The following is a 21,278-nucleotide window of genomic DNA, read 5'->3' as shown; positions in this document are numbered from 1 at the left end:
ATGGAATTTGCCACTTGAATAATTAGCTGACTTACGCAGAATATAACCTAGATATCTGTCATAATCTCGTTTTTGGTCTTAAGCACAAAAGATACATCAATATGGTCTACTAAACTGCTGGTTACTTTCAGAAGCTGCATGCCAGCTCTTCTGCTATTGGTTTCCAAATCCATTTATGCTCCACACGTTGTCCAGACTATTATTATTGTTTTCTGGAACATGTGTTTCTTACAAAGCCAGAGGTATAATATTAATTTCTTTTTTCTATGTAGAACTCAATAGTAAACCATTTTTACTTAAATTTGCTTTGTTAAACAAAAAAGACACCTAAAACCAATGGGTTATGTACGCCAACTCTGAATTAAGTATTGCTTAATATTAAATCTGCCTAGAAAAGCTCTTCCTGTAACAGATTTAAAGTTTATGTTGTCAAGCTGTAGCACTCCGGACAGAGCTTTTTTCCAATTTCAGGTTTTTGTTTTGTATAATAATCCAGAGTTAGACTTTCAACTACAATGTGAAATAGTTTGACTGACACACTGACACAAAGCACATATTTTCAAATAACTGTTGTTCTTGATATGATTAAAGGGTTACTGGTAGGCCCCAGTTACATTTTTAGAAATTGGGAAAATAAGGGTGGAGCTTTTACCATGTTATGGTATTATAGGAGGTATTTGGCAAAATCTGTTGACAGTTCAGCTACAAAAATAGGAATACACGTTGGACTTAATGAATGAACAAAACACCATACAGTAAAGCAGAATATATCGCACAAACAGTAGAGATTACTTGGAAAATCTTGAAGGGAGTCTTTGTTTTATGCATTAGTATATTGTATCTGAAGGAATGAAGGCACCTCAACCACAACCAAAGTAAAGATTTTTATTGATGCCACTGTATAATTAAAAAATGGGGTTACAAGAATTCATTATGAGCTAGACATATCTACATGTGTTCGTTTTTTTGACTGGTATGTCAAAGGTATTCATAATTACTTAATTCCATGTAATACTGCTACATGTTGGTATAAGCTGTCATTTCTAACTTTATGTAAATATGAGGTACATTGACATAACTGTCAGTTTTTTGATCTAGTGACATCTGAGATTTCAGTGGTTAATTGCAGTGACAAAACTAACTGCATAGTATGAAAGATATGGATTTCAACAAATGTTCTGCTAAATAGGCAACAAGTTCCAAGCAAAGCTCATAATAGTAAAAACAGTAATTATCATTCCTCAACAGTACCAAAACATCTAAAATAACAAAAAGTATACCTAGGCATGTTCAGCAAACATTAAATAAAAATAAAATTTTTAAGTGCATATACAGTATCTAACCACTGACGAGTAAGAATTTTTACAAAAGACATGTTTTCATTAAGCAGACAAAAGGGAAGAGAACATACTTTTTTTTAAAAAAATGAGGTAAATCCTACCTGTAACCACTGTGATTGATCACTGTGTCCTGAAGTCCATGCATTAACTTTGCCTTGCTTGTCCAGTCGTGCTTTGCCTGGTTCCCAAGTAAACATGTCCATGTTGAGAGTTCGAAAGATGCTGGAAGCTGTTATCTGATAATCTTGAATATGGCCAGACTTCATCCCTAATGGCTCCGAGCAACCTAAAACCACAAAGCAAAACATTTAGTACAGTAATGTAGGTTATTTTCTTTGTAAAGGTTGTGTTCCTTATAAACATTAGATCATTTGCATTCTTACTGCTTTGTGCCAACATGTCATTTCTACTAATTGAATTGAATTTTTACATAGATGACCCAACTCTTAACAGTTTTACTTCACATATAAAACATTTGTGTTTTGACATTGTAATGGACCAAAAAGCAAACCAACTTTGAAGCATCGTTCATTTTTGTAAATATAAGTATTTTAGCAATTTGTAAAATAAAGAGTCCTAATTGACATATTTTTTCATTAATGATTGTGATCACAGTAATATCAATATTTTCACATGTAGGGTTATATATTATATATATATATATTCACATGTATGGTTCACAGTCAAAAAAAAAAAAACAAACAAAAATAAAACACCTGCACTGCACTACATTCCTAAATCTAAATAAGCATTTTATGCACTTATAAAGAAAGAATAGTATCAAAAGTGACAGGTAACATAAAGAAGCTAAATTAAATTTGGTATAAATGTGCGATAGACTTTTTAACAAAAACAGTAATCAGCAAAATGCAGAAGATGGCACATGGTGCAGAACTCGGACTATTATGTCTGTTGTGAAAACATGAAAGCAGCCTTTTTATCTCTAGCCGAGCTCTTTCAATAGTCTCCTGACAAAAACATAAGGAGAGAGAGCACAACTACTAAGTTGTAATTAGTAAAAACAAAACAGGTTTCTCAAAAGACTGTGATTTGTTATGTACACCAAGGGGATAAGCCGTTATTCTAATCAGACAGAGACTGCAAAGAATTGTTTAATAAATCACTATTATTCAACTAAAGACAAAAATCCAAGAAAATAAAATCTAAATAAGAAAGCTATGAATCATTACGTAAATCACTAAACTGCACTTGATCAATGGACAAATCTGAAATTACAGACAAAGTGCTATTGGTGCTACGCTGGAATTTCAAAGTCAGTCTTTGAGATACAAAACATAGTGCTTTTGGGAGGCAGTTCTTAGCAACCACTCAAGGTCTCTTAACAACTCATTATTCTCCCACAGAAATTCTAAAATGATGGTGTGACACTGTTAAAAATTAAATAGAAAAAAATGCAAGTCTTTCTCACACTAGAAAGTAAAATTAAAAACGCATAATAAATAAAAGCTTGAATATTCAGTTTTCAAATTATTAATGCCTTGCGAACTAAAAAAAAAAAAATGTCACCTCAAAAAATGTTCCAAAACAAAACAGGTTTTATACTTCTTAAAATTGACAGCCACATTTATTAACGTGAAAAAAGTTGAACATTAGGACTGCACTGCTTCATCTCTGGAAGTGTGGACACCTGCCTACTTTATCTAGTTGCTCAATGGGTTTTAAAACATCAAAGTACTGACAAAAACTGAAAAGCTAACAGCTTAAAGAAACAAAGAAAACAAGAGCACAATACAACAGAATATGTTCAGAAAATTCAAGTAATAGATATACAAAAGCAAAGGTACGGATGAAAAGACATGCTTCAAAATCTGAACAAAATTTAATTAGAAAAGTAAATTCTGGTAATTCAGAAAGTTGGACAATGGTACTTATGACCTAGTGAGACAGGTGATTGATGACACCTTTCAAATCTTCACTTGGATATATTCTGGATAAATTTATCACGTACAATTTTTAGTACAATTACATCATGTTTTATACAAATAAATGAAGAATGAATCTTGTTGATTGCTCACTTTCATTCATTACAAAGTTTTAGGGCTCTAATGCACATTTGATGGGTCTGAACTCAGATTTGCATAGTACAGTGAATAGGCACACCCATCTGACAATATCCAGACTAAAGCATATATAAAAATCAAAGGTCTGAAGAGTTTACCGTTTGGATTATTATTGAAGGGTGAATTTTCTCAATTGTTTTTGCTAAACTTTTTGCCAGAATCTTAATGTTATTGCTCAGTAAAGAGATTGATTCAAATGATGTTTTAAGTCAACTTTGAAAAAACAGTGATTGATGCCTGGTATAATTTTTTTGACAATGTTTTGTTTTCTCTAGCCTCTTCAAATATAATTAGCATTAAAAGGGAAATTTTAGCAGATAGCTTTTTATACAATTCTGATGAATAACCATCTAGAAATAAATACTAGTATCTAGCATTGCTTTTTATGAGATTCATGTTATTGAGGACATTGTTGGCATGAGAGTCATATTAATTCACAAAAATATGCCTTATACATGTCATTTTTATTTCTTTAGAGTAAATATAACTAAACATATTATTAATTTCAATAATTGTATTCCATATTTTATTGTTATGTAACTGTAAGTTAAATCATATTAGCCTTTTCTAGGTGTTTATAATGAGAATGATATCACTATGGATATTTTTATATTTAAATATTGTTGCTTAATGCAATAATATTTACTAGAACAATGAAGGCACAGCACAGTATGGAGGTATTACCAAAGTGCAGAGTAGATTAATAAAAGATAATGAGTGATGATAACAGTAATAATATTAATATGGTAATAAAAATAATAGTAAAGGAACAAGGAAGACCAAGGGAAAGAAACATGGAAGTGGCCAAGAGAAAAAAGTTAAGCAGAAATATAGCAAGCATATACAGAAACAAGCAGAAATAAAACAAATTTAAAGATATAAAAAAGTAGGCGAACAATTAAAATAAATAATACCTAAGGATATTTATATGTTGTATACAAGATACATTTCTTACAATCATTAATAGATTGCCTAAACTTAAACCATCTAATTTTTTACTTTTTTTGTGACAAAATAACATGTAGTATTTGCTTCTATATTTGCATTCATTTTATCTTCTTTTTCATTCTTTGATCAGACCATCTTCAGGTTTGAAAAATGTTGGGGAGAAGAATTTTAAACTTTTAACTGACTTTCTGGTAAATTATACCTTTGGATTGATCTTCCAGCCTCAATCTTCTGCTTAGCTGGATAGATCAGCTTTGAGAGAATGCTGATGTGCACAGTTGCTGCTTAAAAACATTAAACAAAGCTTTCTTTTCAGTGCTTGACATAGAGGAGTCTAGAATGATATAAATCCAATTATTCTCAAAGAAAATCTCTTTCTTTTCTTTTGCACAGCATAATAAATTTTCTTCTTCTTGAAATTTGTCACGTTTGTCCAAATAAAAGCCCTGTGAGAATGTTTATCTTGGCAAATCATGGTCACATCAGGGCCTATGCATTTCTCCCCACTTCTGCATCAACTCTCTCCTTTGACTTTGCCACTCACTGAACTCAATCATTGACATGCAGCTTGGCCACTAATTTGTGAACTATAGAGTTCAAAATTGTAATTGAGGTGCAAAATGGGGGGTCTGGGGGGGTCAATGGGGCTGGTACCCCCAATTCATCTTGTGGACTCTCTGGAAAGCATGAAAATCAAACTTGTGAGGGGTTAGTTACAGTTTTACTGAGTTTTACTCAGTTGCTTTGTACAATTCCTCTTAACAATCTTGAGGTTCTCTCAACTGCTTGTCCATTCCTCAGAACAGTTTATACACCACAGAACAATAATTTGGATAACCAGCAAAATGAAGTAATTAATTAAAAACCTTTCGTTCATGTTTCAAAATGTAGTTCTCTTGTGAACCATTTAGTCAATACCCCCAAAATGTGAAATCTCCAAACCATTGCCTAGAGAAATACAAGTCAAAATGTTTAGTCATGTTGTCAACATTTAAATACACTATGGAAGTAAGATTTTTAAGATTTAAAATTACAGTTTTTCTTGATCGCTTTGATGCAACCCTCACATCAGGAATGCCATTCTCACCTCTCTTAATGCAGTTCTCAAAACAGTTCAGGCATTTCTCATAATACAGACTAACTTGTGCAAAAGACAGTAAAACAATCAAAATCTTTTTTCACATGTGTCAAAACATACAAAGTCAGTGAATCACTTCAACACTGTGACCAATGAATAAGAACCTTTCACCACTGTTTTAAGACTTAGACATCAAATGTTTTTATACTTTTATCATAACCTTACTGACTTTGAAAAGAGTACTGCAAAAATGTAGGCCTACTGTAGAGTAAAACATGTTCAGACACAAAAATAAAATGTGAAGGCTGTATTTGAAACTTTACACAATATAATTGCTGAAACTGAGAAAAGCAAAATGATACACATGAACCTATATGCATCAGAAAACAGACAAAGAATAAATATACACTTACAACACAGCACCAACTACTGCATAGTACATTAAAGTCACACTATATATATTTATAAATGTATATTTAAATCTAAAATTATTATAAAGTGCAAAATATTAAATGTCTTAAGGGGCATCCTGTCTCTCATGTCTATTAGGCCACATCATGGTGTCTACATCACACCTGATGTCTTCCCTTCTGAGACACAGAGGGTAATTTTTTTTTGCATGCCGAACCCAGCCTTGACAAGCCTCAGGTGTGACGTCCTCACAGCCAGTATCCATTGCTTCCAGTAAGGAAATCTGATTGTGAGGCTGTCGATCATACACCTTCCACCTCCAAGCAGAAAATAATTCCTCAGCTGGACTGAATGGTGAATATAGTGGCAATAACACCATTATTATTTGTTGGTAGGTTTCAAACCATTCCCTCACACAGTTGGAGATGCGAAAACTTACATTGTCCCACATTACCACACAAAGTGACATGTTGGTTCTCATAATCTCCCTTTTATTTTCAGGATGTGGGCATTGTAGAGACCATCTAAGAACTGAAGAAGTCAGTCTGTGTTGCAGGGTCCAATGGCTGAAGCATGGTGAATTACCCCATATTCAGCAATAGAAGCACGTACAGTATTGTGATGTTCCCCCCATGCTGGCCTGACACATTGTGGTACCCCGTGTAGTGGGAATTGGGGACACCAGCCTACTCTCAAGATGTCTAGTATGCAGGACCGAGTGTGACCTGGATGAGGGTGTAAGACAGGGAGACACTGACACAAAAGGGAAGGGTTTTTGCAAAAAGAAAGTGAGGTTTTATTTACAGGTGCACATAAAGAAAAACAATAATAAGTCCAAAATGATGATTATATGCAGTATTTACAGTGCTGACTGAAAGTCCCAAAGGAAAAAGAAAAATGTATACAAATTAATGAAACTTATATATACACAAAAATCAAAAAATAAAGCTGTCTTCCTCCACAGTAATCTCAGTCAGGAAGCTGCTCCACTAAACAGTGTACAATACAGGGTTTACTAAGAAAAATACTCAAAATACAGAGAAAGAAAAAGTGTATATACAAAAATAAACAGTGCACCATTAACCACAACCCAATAAATACCTCCAGCAAAGCTAATCCAGAGATATTTATATAAGAAGAAACATTATTTACAAAAGTCAATGCACAAGCAGTAGTACTTGGTAAATTCAAGACAGTGTTCTACCAAGTACCTCTCTCTCAGCAAAATCTAGCCAGAAGACCTCCTCTAGAGGCCAGAAATTCCCTTTTCTATTTGGCGCCCTTGCACCGACCGATTAAGCCATTGAACATCATCCCTCTATGGGTATGCGATGATGTGGACGCATCTATTGAAGGGTGCCGTCTCCTGACCCGCATAGCTGTGCTGGCATTTGAGACGCGAACTGCACTTCTCCCAAAAACCTGAAAGTAAGCATTTTTTTTTTCTTCCCTACCACGAGCTACTGTCCAGACAACTGCTGATACGGGATCCCATTGACACTTCGCCCTTTCTCTTCTTCCAGTGCTATGAGGTTACAGGAGGCATGCGCAGGAGTGAAAGACAGACAATGCCATCCCAGCCAGTCAATGGCAGAGCCGTCTTTCCTGTCTCCCACAAAATCCGCCGCGACGTTCCCCAGAAGACGCTCATATTGTCAGCGAAGACGTCCCTCTGCACTTTGTAAATGGGCAAAAAGGCAAGCTTTTATTCCTTTATACTTTTTGTCCTCAACAAATGTCTCTCTTTTAACACTGCAGACGACACTAAACTAAATTTATTTAATGGCTGGTAATGCCAGTAAAGCGCATTACTACACACATCCACTGTAGCCCCCTGAAATATGATGCTCCTGCCACCTCTCCTTATTTTATTCAGGTCATATCCTACCTCCTATACATACACAAAATCGTGTGGCATCTCATTGGCCACCAACTCAAGTATTTTCTGTGAAATCCAAAAATGGTGCTCACATTAGACACTTTTCAAATAGTGTGGATTAGAAAAGAGAGAAAACATCTCTATATCCTTACCTGTACACACAGGTGTCTATACTATTTTACTCTTTATATTCCTCTCAAATGGAACCTTGTACAACTGTTTTGTAGACACCGCATATCTTTTCAGGACTCTGTCTTAGGTGGAGAGACTCACAGAGGCAATATTTTGAAAAATTCCATTATCCGCTGTAACAGCTTGCTGGATCTCTTTTGGCCTCATCGCATTGTTTTCTCTCACCATGTTCACAATTTCCATCTGTTGCTCAAGTGTGAAAAGTGGCAAACTCTCACCAGAATGAGGCTGTGGTACTATTCTGACAGTGCAAAGGTCATCAGTTTATCAACTGTTATACAGAGGTCTACTATTTACAGTAAACTGCAGAAATGTAATGTTGCACCTCATACAGAAATACAGTAAATGTGGGATCAGATACCTGTTCTCATTCCAGAAGCCACTGTAGACCATGTCATTTGAGACTGCACCCGTCAACCAGCTTCAGCCAAACTTAGGTCATGGGTTAGGTCATTAGACACCCTATGGAACCTATTCACTTCTGACCCTCTACCCTTCCCCCTGACTCTTACTTGTCCTCTGTGTGCTCCTCCCCGCCTTGCCATTCAACACATTCGGACACCATGTTCTCTCACAAAGCCTGATTCTTGTACCTGTATGACACCATCTTTATGTTCTATTTTCAGAACTATTCACTGGATAAAACATGAACATCATATATGCTTGTGTGTAATTACTACAGTGCCATGGCATGCGCCTGTGATACAAGATTGAGAGCATGTGTTTCTATTTGTTTCAACTAAACCTCTTCTGGGAACATGGGCTTCTATGTGCTTCAACTGAATGGCAATTTTACTGCTAACACTGACAGTTTGTAATTGGCCTTGGTCTTTAAAACATATTTGAAAAAAAGTTGATTGAAAACACTAATGTAATGCTGGACAGTATTACGGTGAATGAGAGACCTGTAGCAAGATTGACAACAGTACAAACTGTTTTCATGAGTTGTCAGAGGCAGATGAAAAATTCATCAACACAATTACAAAATGTCTGTAGTAGTCAAGTATGTAAAGAAACAATATCAGTGTGTACAAACAAAATGAGAAATGCTAATGCCAGGTGGGGAAATGCATTACTGATTTTAGAACTACATTAAGAGTAAGGAAAATGATGTTCCTGATGTGAGAACTTCATCAAAGCGATTGACAAAAACCATAATAAAATGTTGCTCAATTTATTTCACTATCATTTCTGTATAGCCAGCTCAATTTGCTTGTGTATCAACCCACATGTACTTATGTTTTTAGAAACCATTACAAGGTTCTACTGCATTGTTATTTTCTGCAAGACAGGAAAACTGCAACATTTGTAAGGAGAATGTTCTTTTCTTTTGGACAACAGAAATTACAATGCTACACATAGAACCAAACGCAAATCTGAAAGCCTTGAAAAAATGTTACAATAAAAATATAAACAGTGTTTAGGTAGTTATTTTGGAAAGAACAAGGTCAATTCTATATCACAGGTTATCCTGTTGCTCCTGCTTGTCTGGCCACATATTTTCATCAAAACACTGGATATTCTCCTCTGCAATGGATTAAGGAAAAAATCTTTTTGTGTGCCTCAACCACCCTCTAAAAAACTGGGATGTCATCACATTGCAGCCATTAAAGAAACATGGTTGTGTGGCTGGTTATCATATACTGTCCACCTCCATGATGAGAAAAATATTCTTTGATAGGATTCATGAATGGAGAATATGGTGGAAGATACTCCATCTGCATCCTCTTGTGGGCATCAGCACCATTCCTTTATTGCAGTTTAATGATGGAAGCTTATATTGTCCCACACTACAACATAACTGGGCAAGTCAGGCTGTACTAAACCCCTCTCATTTTCAGGAATGAGATCTCTGAAAAGAATATTCAAGAAGTCCAGTAGATGGTGGGTATTGTAGGGCCCCATTACAGGAACGTGGGTACTCTAAAGTTCTGATATTGTGGCACACATAGTTGTATCCGCTCCAGCTGCCAGGGACATCCATTCTAGCTCACTGTTCTATTACAGTAATCCCTACTCCATCACGGGGGTTGCGTTCCAGAGCCACCCGCAAAATAAGAAAATCCGCGAAGTAGAAACCATATGTTTATATGGTTATTTTTATATTGTCATGCTTGGGTCACAGATTTGCGCAGAAACACAGGAGGTTGTAGAGAGACAGGAACGTTATTCAAACACTGCAAACAAACATTTGTCTCTTTTTCAAAAGTTTAAACTGTGCTCCATGACAAGACAGAGATGACAGTTCTGTCTCACAATTAAAAGAATGCAAACATATCTTCCTCTTCAAAGGAGTGTGTGTCAGGAGCACAGAATGTCACATAGATAGAGAAAACAATCTCTAGCAAACAAATCAATGGTGCTGTTTGGCTTTTAAGTATGCGAAGCACCGCGGCACAAAGCTGTTGAAGGCGGCAGCTCACACCCCCTCCGTCAGGAGCAGGGAGAGAGAGAGAGAGAGAGAGAGAGAGAGAGAGAGAGAGAGAGAGAGAGAGAGAGACAGAGTTTGTTTTTCAGTCAAAAATCAATACGTGCCCTTCGAGCTTTTAAGTATGCGAAGCACTGTGCAGCATGTCGTTTCAGGAATCAGCTTTACAAAAGATAGCAACGTGAAGATAATCTTTCAGCATTTTTAGACGAGCGTCCGTATCGTCTAGGTGTGCGAACAGCCCCCCTGCTCAATCCCCATACGTCAAGATCACAGATAGTCAGCGCAAGAGAGAGAGAAAAGTAAGCAATCTAGCTTCTCAGCCATCTGCCAATAGCGTCCCTTGTATGAAATCAACTGGGCAAACCAACTGAGGAAGCATGTACCAGAAATTAAAAGACCCATTGTCCGCAGAAATCCGCGAACCAGCAAAAAATCCGCGATATATATTTAAATATGCTTAAATATAAAATCCGCGATGGAGTGAAGCCGCGAAAGGCGAAGCGCGATATAACGAGGGATCACTGTATATTCCTACGATTCCTCCTAAATTTGGACAGGTTTTATCAACCACTTAAACCTCTATGTTTAAACTATTTCCTTTACACTCCACCGTTGAAGGGACCATTTCTAATAACTGAATTAACAGTTTTGCAAGTGGTGGCTTGCACTATGCACACAAGTCTGGTTTGTAGAGCAAAGCTAAACATAATTCATTTTGGCAACATGAACTAATACAACTGATTTTGGGCTAATCTTATATGAATCAAAACTAAATCACATGTAAAAGAATGAAATCAATGAGAAATTATATTCTTTTGTGAGAAACTGACTTAAAGGTGTGCATGCATTCATATGTGGTTATGAAAAGTACCATTTTTATTTGAAGATTTGTCCAAAGCAACTGGGAGTAAAATAAATGTTAAAATTCATGTAATAGTGTTACAAATCATGCACTACCTATTCTTGAGTTTCCAAGTGAGAAGTCAAGCAAAATGACACGTTTTATTAGCTAACTAAATAGATCTTGCCTGAAGAAGGGGCCTGAGTTGCCTTGAAAGCTTGCATATTGTAGCAAGATGTAGTCTTTTAGTTAGCCAATAAAAGGTGTCATTTTGCTTGACTTCTCACTATATCCATAATAGCTAACATGGTACAACACCCTAATACTTGAGTTTTCCAACAAAATATTATAGCAGAGTGTAGAATGCTCCTCTCCAGAAGAGAAGAGAGCTATGAATGCTTTATAAGGTAGATAGTCCTGGATGTTTGTGTGGCACCAGCCCACAGAAGAAGGAAGGTGAGAACATCCTATAAATTTTAGCATTTGAGAAACTCGACAGAAAATTTTATAGAAAACAAATAAATCAAAGGTCCCTTGCAAGCATTATTACTTTGCGTTCACCTCAGTGATGATGAAGAGAATGACAGCGATTGCTGATATTGTGACACTGACAGTGTTCAGACTGTGAAGTAAGCCACAAGGATAGCCACGTTTTGTTCCCTATACATATGTTTTTCTGTTTCCTATTGCCTGTAAAAATGGGAAACAAGTCCCATTAGGTTTTTAGGTTATGGTCATCCTATTTGTTATTCTTCATTCAATTAACCGTTCCACTATTGGCATGGACCTGTGGGATTGCTACTGAGAAGACTTCAATACCCTGCAGTCAGAAGGAGTGTGGAGAAGCTCATGGAAAGAGGCCTCGATCACTGTTCACTTTAAAGGGTGCTGACGTTCAAAGAGAATGGTTTAAAACAGGGGCATCCTTTCAGATACATCATCTAAGTACATATGCATTGTAAAAAGTGACTGTTCTGCATGATGTTGGTCAGAAATTAAAAGTTGGCATGGCTTATATTTGCAGAAGATGTATCCATTGTCTACTTAAGATAGCACTATCTGTGGCTATAGTACCAGACTAAGATTTCAGTGTTCAGCCAAGATTATGTGCCATCTTATTTATTTTGTTGTTGTTCTTCTGTCATTCTTATTGTCTCTTCTCCTACATTTGAATAGGATTGTCTGTTCTGCGCATTAGGTAGTTTAAAAAAAAAAACCTCGAAATTCACCCCTTTTTAAAACAACCATTTCCCTGCCATTAATTTTTCTTTTTAGGTGATTTGGTTTTTCCTATTTTTAATTTACTTAAATAAGAAAAATATGCTTTTCTTATGCACAAAAAAAAATTATTTATTGGTAATATAATGTATTTTCAATCCTGTAATGTGTTTGAGAAGCATAATCAAATAAAATCTATTATCTTTATTGTAAGCATAATTGTGTTTTATTTAAAAAATAAATAATTAAAACAGCACTAATCTGGATAAGTCATAACCTCTGAATCAAAAGAAGACAAGTAAACTGAAAGATGGAATTTTGAAAAATGGATTGATTGGAAAGCATCTGACATCAAGATATCATGCATGAACAAAGATGACCCCTTTTGACATGTTCCTAAGGTGGTGTAAAGTGATTTTTTAAATAGTAACAAGTAAATGGCCACTTTAGGCACCAAGGTTTGTGATCATTTGGGAGGGAGGTGGATAATAGGATGTCAGATGAAGGTAATATGGATAAATTCAGTCTGGTAAGCAAGGAACAAATTGTATAAGCGATCAAATCAGTCAGAAAAATTAGCTAAATATTAAGGGATAAGTGAACATTAACTTACATCCTTTTACACTGTGTCTTTAAGTCAGAGCTACATCAAAATGCATATTAGTAGACGACCATGGCATTGAGTTGTGAGAAAAGACCTGAAAGACTGCACAAAAGAGGTAGTACATGAAGATTCATGCAAAGACGACAGACATTTACAGAAAGGGTATCAAAAGGAAAGGAAATAAAGAGCTCATCATAACATTTGAAAGAGAGAAGGTCAAGCAGGAAAAACAATCTCATTATTTACAGTTAGTTCACTCATTTCTGACAATTGAAGGGCAAAGGAAAGATTGAGGTCAAAGATGCATTCAGTGAGATGAGTGAGCTATTAACAAATTGGAATTCAAGAAGAAGGTCATTAAGACAACAGAGGGGAGTGCATTACACAGCTGAAATACATGGGCACTTAGAAAAGCAGAAATGTTGGAAGTTGGAAGCTTTTGAAATTGTGTGTGAAATTGAATCAAGAAGTAAAGATTTTTTTACACAAGTACTTCTTGTTTATAGTAGCCACATGCAAAATGCTGCTGAATAATCAATTAATGAGGAACAAAGGCTTGGACACAAGATGAGCAAGTCTGGTGACCAAAGTATTCAACTGCAGAATATAAAAAAAGAGTATCAGTTCATCCTAAAATGTTTTTACCTAATAAAAAAAAAAAAACCTCAAGCTATATGTCATGGGAATAGCCACATACATAAAAAATTGGGAAACATGGATGCCCTAAAATGTCCTCCAAATAGACGGCCAATGATTGTGAAAATAAACTGTAATTTTAGTTTATATGTACAGTATACCAGTCATAATTTGTCAGTATTTTTTTTTACTAAATACAGCAATGGGAAATTTAGCTTACACATTTTTAAGATTTTAATAAAGTTTAGCTTACAATCAGTGTCTGTCAACTGAGAGATAACTGTGTTTAAAGGTAAGATTTTTTTTTTCTTTTTAACATATGAGTTAATAATAAACTGTGCTAAGAGAAGCTAAAAAAGGGAATTCATATGATCATGAAAAATAAAAACTGTAAAAGCATTTGATTGACTGAAAGTATATATAATATTTATTTTAATCACTCGAAATGAATCAATATGATAATGTAATATGACAGATTTAAAATGTGTGTGGATAGCTTCCACAATTTTACAGTTCTAGGTCTTTGTGGTTCATAAAATCTTATTTCACCTTTTAGTTTCTTAATCTTTTAATAGCAGAGGGCTTAGATAGTAAAGAGTATAATAAGCACTTAGATTTCTCTAGATGACTCATTTTTTCAACAAGCCTCATGATATAAAGATATTGGTGACATGACACCCAAGAGGATTCAAATTTGCAAATCTTCATTTAATCAAATTAAAATATATAGGTGAAGTAAAACTAACCCCTTGTGATTCCACTAGATACTGACCTTTACAATACCATATTCTTGATATGGATGAATAGAACTGTAAGAAATGTAATCATTTTAGAGAGATTTATTTAACATGTTATATTTGGCTACTTAATTCATTTTTAGTATAGCAAAAGTTCAATTAATATTCCAGCTTGGAGGAACTTCATCCAACTGTGTAAATGTATCATTTACCAATTGCATGAGCCAATATACACATTTTTATGCATTTGCTAAAATCCTGCTATTCTTGTACTGCCAAATACAGTAAGTTTCTGATCATTAATGCCTAGAGAGTAGGCTTAAAAATGTCATATTCACGCCTTTTTAAAACAGATTTTATCCTGTATTGATTTGCCAATAGCCAGTGTTTACTAAGCTTGGCATTTTAGATTTAAGCAACATAAAATTTAAATATCCAAAAAATCAACTCTTCTAACATTCTGATTATTGAATCACTAACAAAATAATGACCACCTTAGCCAGAGTAAACACATTATTTTTTGTCTCATTATTGTGTCGAAAAGTACTATAGGTATTTCACACAGAGAACATAAATATGTGCTAAATTATTAATATTTCTTTTCTGCTGGAAGCAAAATTTGGAAGAAGATTGAAGTGTCCTGGACATTGTTACCAAGGCTGCTGATTTAATGTGAGCATGAATGCTATATCGTGGGCAATTCAACTGTCTTCTAAAGAACACTCTGAACCCTTATATTCTGCAATATCATATGGTGGATTGCTGGTTAAAGAGGAATTGCACTTAGGAATTATAAAAATGTGCAAATCCCAAATATTATTTAATAAATTAAATGTTATCATATACACTAGCATGACATAAGCAAGTTCGCATCATGGCATCTTACACGTTTCCTTAAATTACACATTGAAAGAACAAAAATTTTAAAAGTGGAGTTGTAAATACTAGATGAAAAATGAAGCAATTTTAATTTTGTAATATAAATCTAACATCCATTCATATCTTTCTTAAATGTATTGTAATGAAATTCAAGGTTGTGAAGAGCTGGAGATTGTCCACGCTCCATTGTGCATAACACAAATGCTAATCAGCATCAAGACTACACAGCTCATTACTTTTCATCATTATCATCATCACCATCACCACTACTGGTTTAATGTCTAGTTTCAGGATTTACTCAGGCTAGGTGGATTTCCCCAAAATCTACTGTATGTCCTCTACTTTCCTTTGTGCTTGGTATGCTTTTGGGCAAGACCCATACTTTTCATATTGTCCAAAAACCACTTCTAACCACATCTTCTTTAGCCTCCATCTAAGCCTCATCCTTTGCACCTTCCATCTTGAAGCACCTCTTCACCCAATTATCCCCTGCCTTTTTGCTTTACATGCTTAAATTACCTTAGTCTGTGAAGCAAGGCAAGCAGGGCTGTGGAGTCAGTACACAAAAACCTCGGCTCTTCAATTTATGGTACCGCTGACTGTGACTCATCTGATTCTAATTACATTAATATATTTACTATATTGACTGAAAGCATACAAGATACAAGCATTTTATCATTTCCAAAGTGAATCATCAACCTAACCTGTTAGAGTTTGGAATTATAGGCTATACCTATGCTATTTGTTTACCTATTCTAAAGGAGGAGTATAGGGACCTAATCAAGGACTTTGTTAAATGGTGCGACTCAAACCATCTACACCTGAACACCAGCAAAACCAAGGAGCTAGTGGTGGATTTTAGGAGACCCAGGCCCCTAATGGACACTGTGATCATCAGAGGTGACTGTGTGCAGAGGGTGCAGACCTATAAATACCAGGGAGTGCAGCTGGATGATAAATTGGACTGGACTGCCAATACTGATGCTCTGTGCAAGAGAGGACAGAGCCGACTATACTTCCTTAGAAGGCTGGCATCCTTCAACATCTGCAATAAGATGCTGCAGATGTTCTATCAGATGGTTGGGGCGAGTGCCCTCTTCTACGCAGTGGTGTGCTGGGGAGGCAGCATAAAGAAGGACACCTCACGCCTGGATAAACTGGTGAGGAAGGCAGGCTGTATTGTAGGCATGGAGCTGGACAGTTTGACATCTGTGGTAGAGTGACGGGTGCTGAGCAGGCTCCTGTCAATCATGGAGAATCCGCTGCATCCACTGAACAGTATCATCTCCAGACAGAGGAGCAGCTTCAGCGACAGACTATTGTCACTGTCCTGCTCCACTGACAGACTGAGGAGATTGTTCCTCCCCCACACTATGAGACTCTTCAATTCCACCCGGGGGGGTAAACGTTAACATTATACAAAGTTATTGTCTGTATTACCTGTTTTTTATCACTCTTTAATTTAATATTGTTTCCTTATCAGTATGCTGCTGCTAGAGTATGTGAATTTCCCCTTGGGATTAATAAAGTATCTATCTATCTATCTATCTATCTATCTATCTATCTATCTATCTATCTATCTATCTATCTATCTATCTATCTATCTATCTATCTATCTATCTATCTATCTATCTATCTATCTATTTTGGCTTTTTTATATTATTTATTTTAAAGTTATAAACATTGACTAGCATTAAAAATGAGACAACTTACAAAATTAAAAAGGAGGCTGTATATTTATCAAAAGGCTTGAAGAATTGAATTAGTATATGTCAAGCTGGAAATTTTAACACATTTTATTACAATTTAATTTTTCATCAGAGTCGGTACATCTTTACTTACTCTGACTCTAACTCCAGTAACCCGATAACTGCTTCTGACTCCAACTCTGACTCCAACTCTGATGCCATCTTCACAGCCCTGGTGGTAAGCAATGGCTGTTGTGTATTGTCTGCTGTGTGGTACTACCAAACGAAACCAAAAAGCCTTTCATACTATAAAGCCATTTGGAAACAAAGCATGCTACTTGCAGAAGTAACTTGTTTGACTTCGTCACGAAACTCTCGAGGTTTCACAAGTTACATTCTAGCTTGCTTGTACAACAAAACCATAGGAACTCTATTGTCTTATTGCACATTGAATTGCCAAATTTAAGAAAGCTGACACAATTTGCTTGTCTTGCCTTGTATAATAGATAAGCACACTGAAATTCTAGACAAGTCATCCGCCAGAAAACTAAAACACAATCCTTGTTGCGCTCTCTTCGTTTACCCCCAACTTTAACAAACTTATGAAAATAAGACAAGCCCACTTTTTACCCAGTAAAAAGACACATGGACAGTAATTTTGATTCAGTATTAAACACCTGTGTGTCGAGTTATTTTTGGATGAGTACCATACCTACTTAATCTATTATGTGCACTGTATTTAAATGCTGAATATGTACAGTATTTACAGTTATTTGTTAATTGGCAGATGTGCTAGTATATCAAATCATTGTTACATCCTGATCAAAAACTTTTACCATCTACTACTTCTACCACACCTTGTACAGTCAGATCACCTCTCGGTACTTGTGCATTCTGTTTACAAGCAGAGGAGCCAGAAGCAACAGTGATATACTGTTGGATTAAGTGTCATGATCAGATTTTCAGTTTTGATTTTTTTGTAACTTCTCCTTGGCCTCTTAGAGTTTTTTGAGGTCAATAACTCCCAAAATAACAACTGTTTATGTATTTGGTAAGTTTTTAACAATGTTGAAAATAAATAACATGCTCCAACAGCTCCATTTTGTTTTTCCTATGCATGCCAACATTTTGAGAGTTATTTGCTGATGGTTGCTATGCTTTTGCCTGGCAAGGTTAATAGGAAGCTTGCAGCACATTACACCACTGGGTCAAACTTATAAAAGTCAAACTGTGTATTTCTTGATTGTCCAAGAAAAAAACAACACAGAACTTTGTACTCATTCTCTATTGTTTATGAATAGATTTTGTCCAGCTTTTTGACAGCAATTTTCAATTTATGATTTGGCTGTGGTGTTTATATTTTATTTTTGGGTATTGAAGTTACCCACACTGTTTGCTGACAATTCTTGATATGTGTTCTGAGCATTGTTTTGTCTTTCTGAGTTTTTGTCTTAGTATCATCAAATTCTATTCAGAAGCTTCTGCCACCTTGTGCAGTCAGTACACTATGGAGATAATGGAAAAATTAAAGGATTATATTTTTCTGGATGATAATAGAGTAATCAAAAATGTGTGGATGAATTGGTGTCTTTGAAAACAGTCTGCTCATTTCCTAATCAGTGACCTCCATTGTTTACTGAATGCTTTCAATAATAAATTTCAGGTCAACAATATGAGGACATAGAAGAAATAAAGGTATAAGCTCAGGAAAGCAAGTAAGAGTAGAATCAAAAAGTAAAGCAAAGGTTTGGTTTTTTTTTAAACTGTACAGCTCCCTAACAAACTCTGTGTGCTGTATACTAAAGATATCCGTAAATCAATTTCCTCATTGAAATTTCATTAAATGATTACTATAACTTTACTAAAAATAATTTAGGCATGGCTTTTTACCCTACAACTGATGTTCTACAAACAAGGTTTAAATCCTACCTGTGACAGAATTTATCATGCTATATTTATGTTTTTCTTCTGAAATACTGAAAACATTACAGGAAAAGAGGAAAATTGGAGGGAAGGACAAATAAAGCACCTTGCCAAGAACAAAAACAAAATTTAGTAAACAAACCTGAAAGCCACAATTACCATTTTTTCCTTCTTTTTCTTCTTTTGACTGCTCCCATTAGGGGTTGCCACAGTGGATCATCTTCTTCCATATCTTTCTGTCCTCTGCATCTTGTTCTGTTACACCCATCACCTGCATGTCGTCTCTTACCACATCCATAATCTCCTCTTAGGCCTTCCTCTTTTTCTCTTCCCTGGCAGCTCTATCCTTAGCATCCTTCCCCCAATATACTCAGCATCTCTCCTCTGCACATGTCCAAACCAACGCAATCTCGCCTCTCTGACTTTGTCTCCCAACCGTCCAACTTGAGCTGACCCTCTAATGTACTCATTTCTAATCCTATCCATCCTCGTCACACCCAATGTATATCTTAGCATCTTTAACTCTACTACCTCCAGCTCTGTCTCCTGCTTTCTGGTCAGTGCCACCGTCTCCAAGCCATATAACATAGCTGGTCTCACTACCATCCTGTAGACCTTCTCTTTCACTCTTGCTGATATCCGTCTGTCACAGACCACTCCTGACATTCTTCTCCACCCATTCCACCCTGCCTGCACTCTCTTTTTCACCTCTCTTCCACACTCCCCATTACACTGTACTGTTGATCCAAAGTATTTAAACTCATCCACCTTCACCAACTCTACTCCCTGTATCCTCATCATTCCACTGACCTCCCTCTCATTTACACACATGTGTTCTGTCTTGTACCTACTGACCTTCATTCCTCTCCTCTTTAGAGCATATCTCCACCTCTCCAGGGTCTCCACAACCTGCTCCCTACTATTACTACAAATCACAATGTCATCAGCAAACATCAAAGTCCACGGGGACTCCTGTCTAACCTCGTCTGTCAACCTGTCCATCCCAATTGCAAATAATAAAGGGCTCAGAGCAGATCCCTGATGTAATCCCACCTCCGCCTTGACTGAATCCATCACTCCTACCGCAGACCTCACCACGGTCACACTTCCCTCGTACATATCCTGTACAACTCTTATGTACTTCTCTGCCACTCCCGACTTCTTCATACAATACCACAACTCCTCTAGAGGCACCCTGTCATATGCTTTCTCCAGGTCCACAAAGACGCAATGCAACTCCTTCTGGCCTTCTCTAAACTTCTCCATCAATATCCTCAGAGCAAACATTGCATCTGTGGTGATCTTTCTTGGCATGAAACCATACTGCTGCTCACTAATCATCACCTCACTTCTTAACCTAGCTTCCACCACTCTTTCCCATAACTTCATGCTGTGGCTCATCAATTTTATTCCCCTGTAGTTACTACAGTCCTGCACATCCCCCTTATTCTTAAATATCGGCACCAGTACACTTCTTCTCCACTCCTCAGGCATCCTCTCACTTTCCAAGATTCCATTAAACAATCTGGTTAAAAACTCCACTGCCATCTCTCCTAAACACCTCCATGCTTCCACAGGTACAGTATGTAATCTGGACCAACGGCTTTTCCATTATTCATCCTCTTCATAGCTGTCCTTACTTCCTCCTTGGTAATCTGTTGCACTTCCTGATTCACTATCTCCACATCATCCAACCTCTTCTCTCTCTCGCTCTCTTCATTCATAAGCCTCTCAAAGTACTTTTTCCATCTGCTCAACACACTCTCCTCGCTTGTGAGTACGTTTCCATCTTTATTCTTTATTACCCTAACCTGCTGCACATCTTTCCCAACTTGGCCCCTCTGTCTAGCCAATCTGTACAGGTACTTTTTTCCCTCCTTAGTGCCCAGCCTCTCATATAACTCATCATACATTTTATCTTTAGCCTTCACCACCTCTCTCTTCACCTCATCTCCTTGTACTCCTGTCTACTTTCTACATTTCTCTGACTATCCCAGTACTTGTTTGCCAGCCTCTTCCACTGTATACTCCCCCATTCCACCACCGGGTTTCTTTGTCCTCCTTCCTCTGTCCAGATGTCACACCAAGCACCCTTCTAGCTGTCTACTGCTGATTATATGAAAAGGCACATATCATAATTTCTTGGCAAACAATCCAGTTCTAAAGAAAGTATCTGTATGCATACAGACTGCAGCTGCTAGAATGCATGCAGCAGCCTTTGGCTAATCAGTTACAGGCAAACATAATCGCAATTATATTGTATTTATATGTATATACAGATGTGTGAAATAAAATTATTTGTGGCAAGACTGTCAGATTGTGCCCTTTCTATGCTGTTAAGTAGAGGGTGTAGAGGTTTTAGAACTAGAGACACCACATTAACTAAACTGAG

The 21,278-nt window shown here is 36.4% G+C and overlaps 1 protein-coding gene across 6 annotated transcripts in view; it reads right to left on the bottom strand.

Annotated features, from left to right (window-relative positions):
- Positions 1 to 21,278, bottom strand: part of LOC114654277 (EGF-like repeat and discoidin I-like domain-containing protein 3) — a 981,185-nt gene that overhangs the window by 255,336 nt on the left and 704,571 nt on the right. For all 6 annotated transcript variants that reach the window (XM_051929619.1, XM_028804714.2, XM_028804715.2 and 3 more), the window contains one exon: positions 1,442 to 1,626. In XM_051929619.1, coding sequence (XP_051785579.1) covers positions 1,442 to 1,626 — 185 coding nt within the window. The remainder of the gene's footprint in view (positions 1 to 1,441; positions 1,627 to 21,278) is intronic.

This window comes from Erpetoichthys calabaricus, chromosome 7, assembly GCF_900747795.2.
Source record: "Erpetoichthys calabaricus chromosome 7, fErpCal1.3, whole genome shotgun sequence".
NCBI classification, from domain to species: Eukaryota; Metazoa; Chordata; class Cladistia; order Polypteriformes; family Polypteridae; genus Erpetoichthys; species Erpetoichthys calabaricus.
This window is presented reverse-complemented; position numbering and strand designations above follow the sequence as displayed.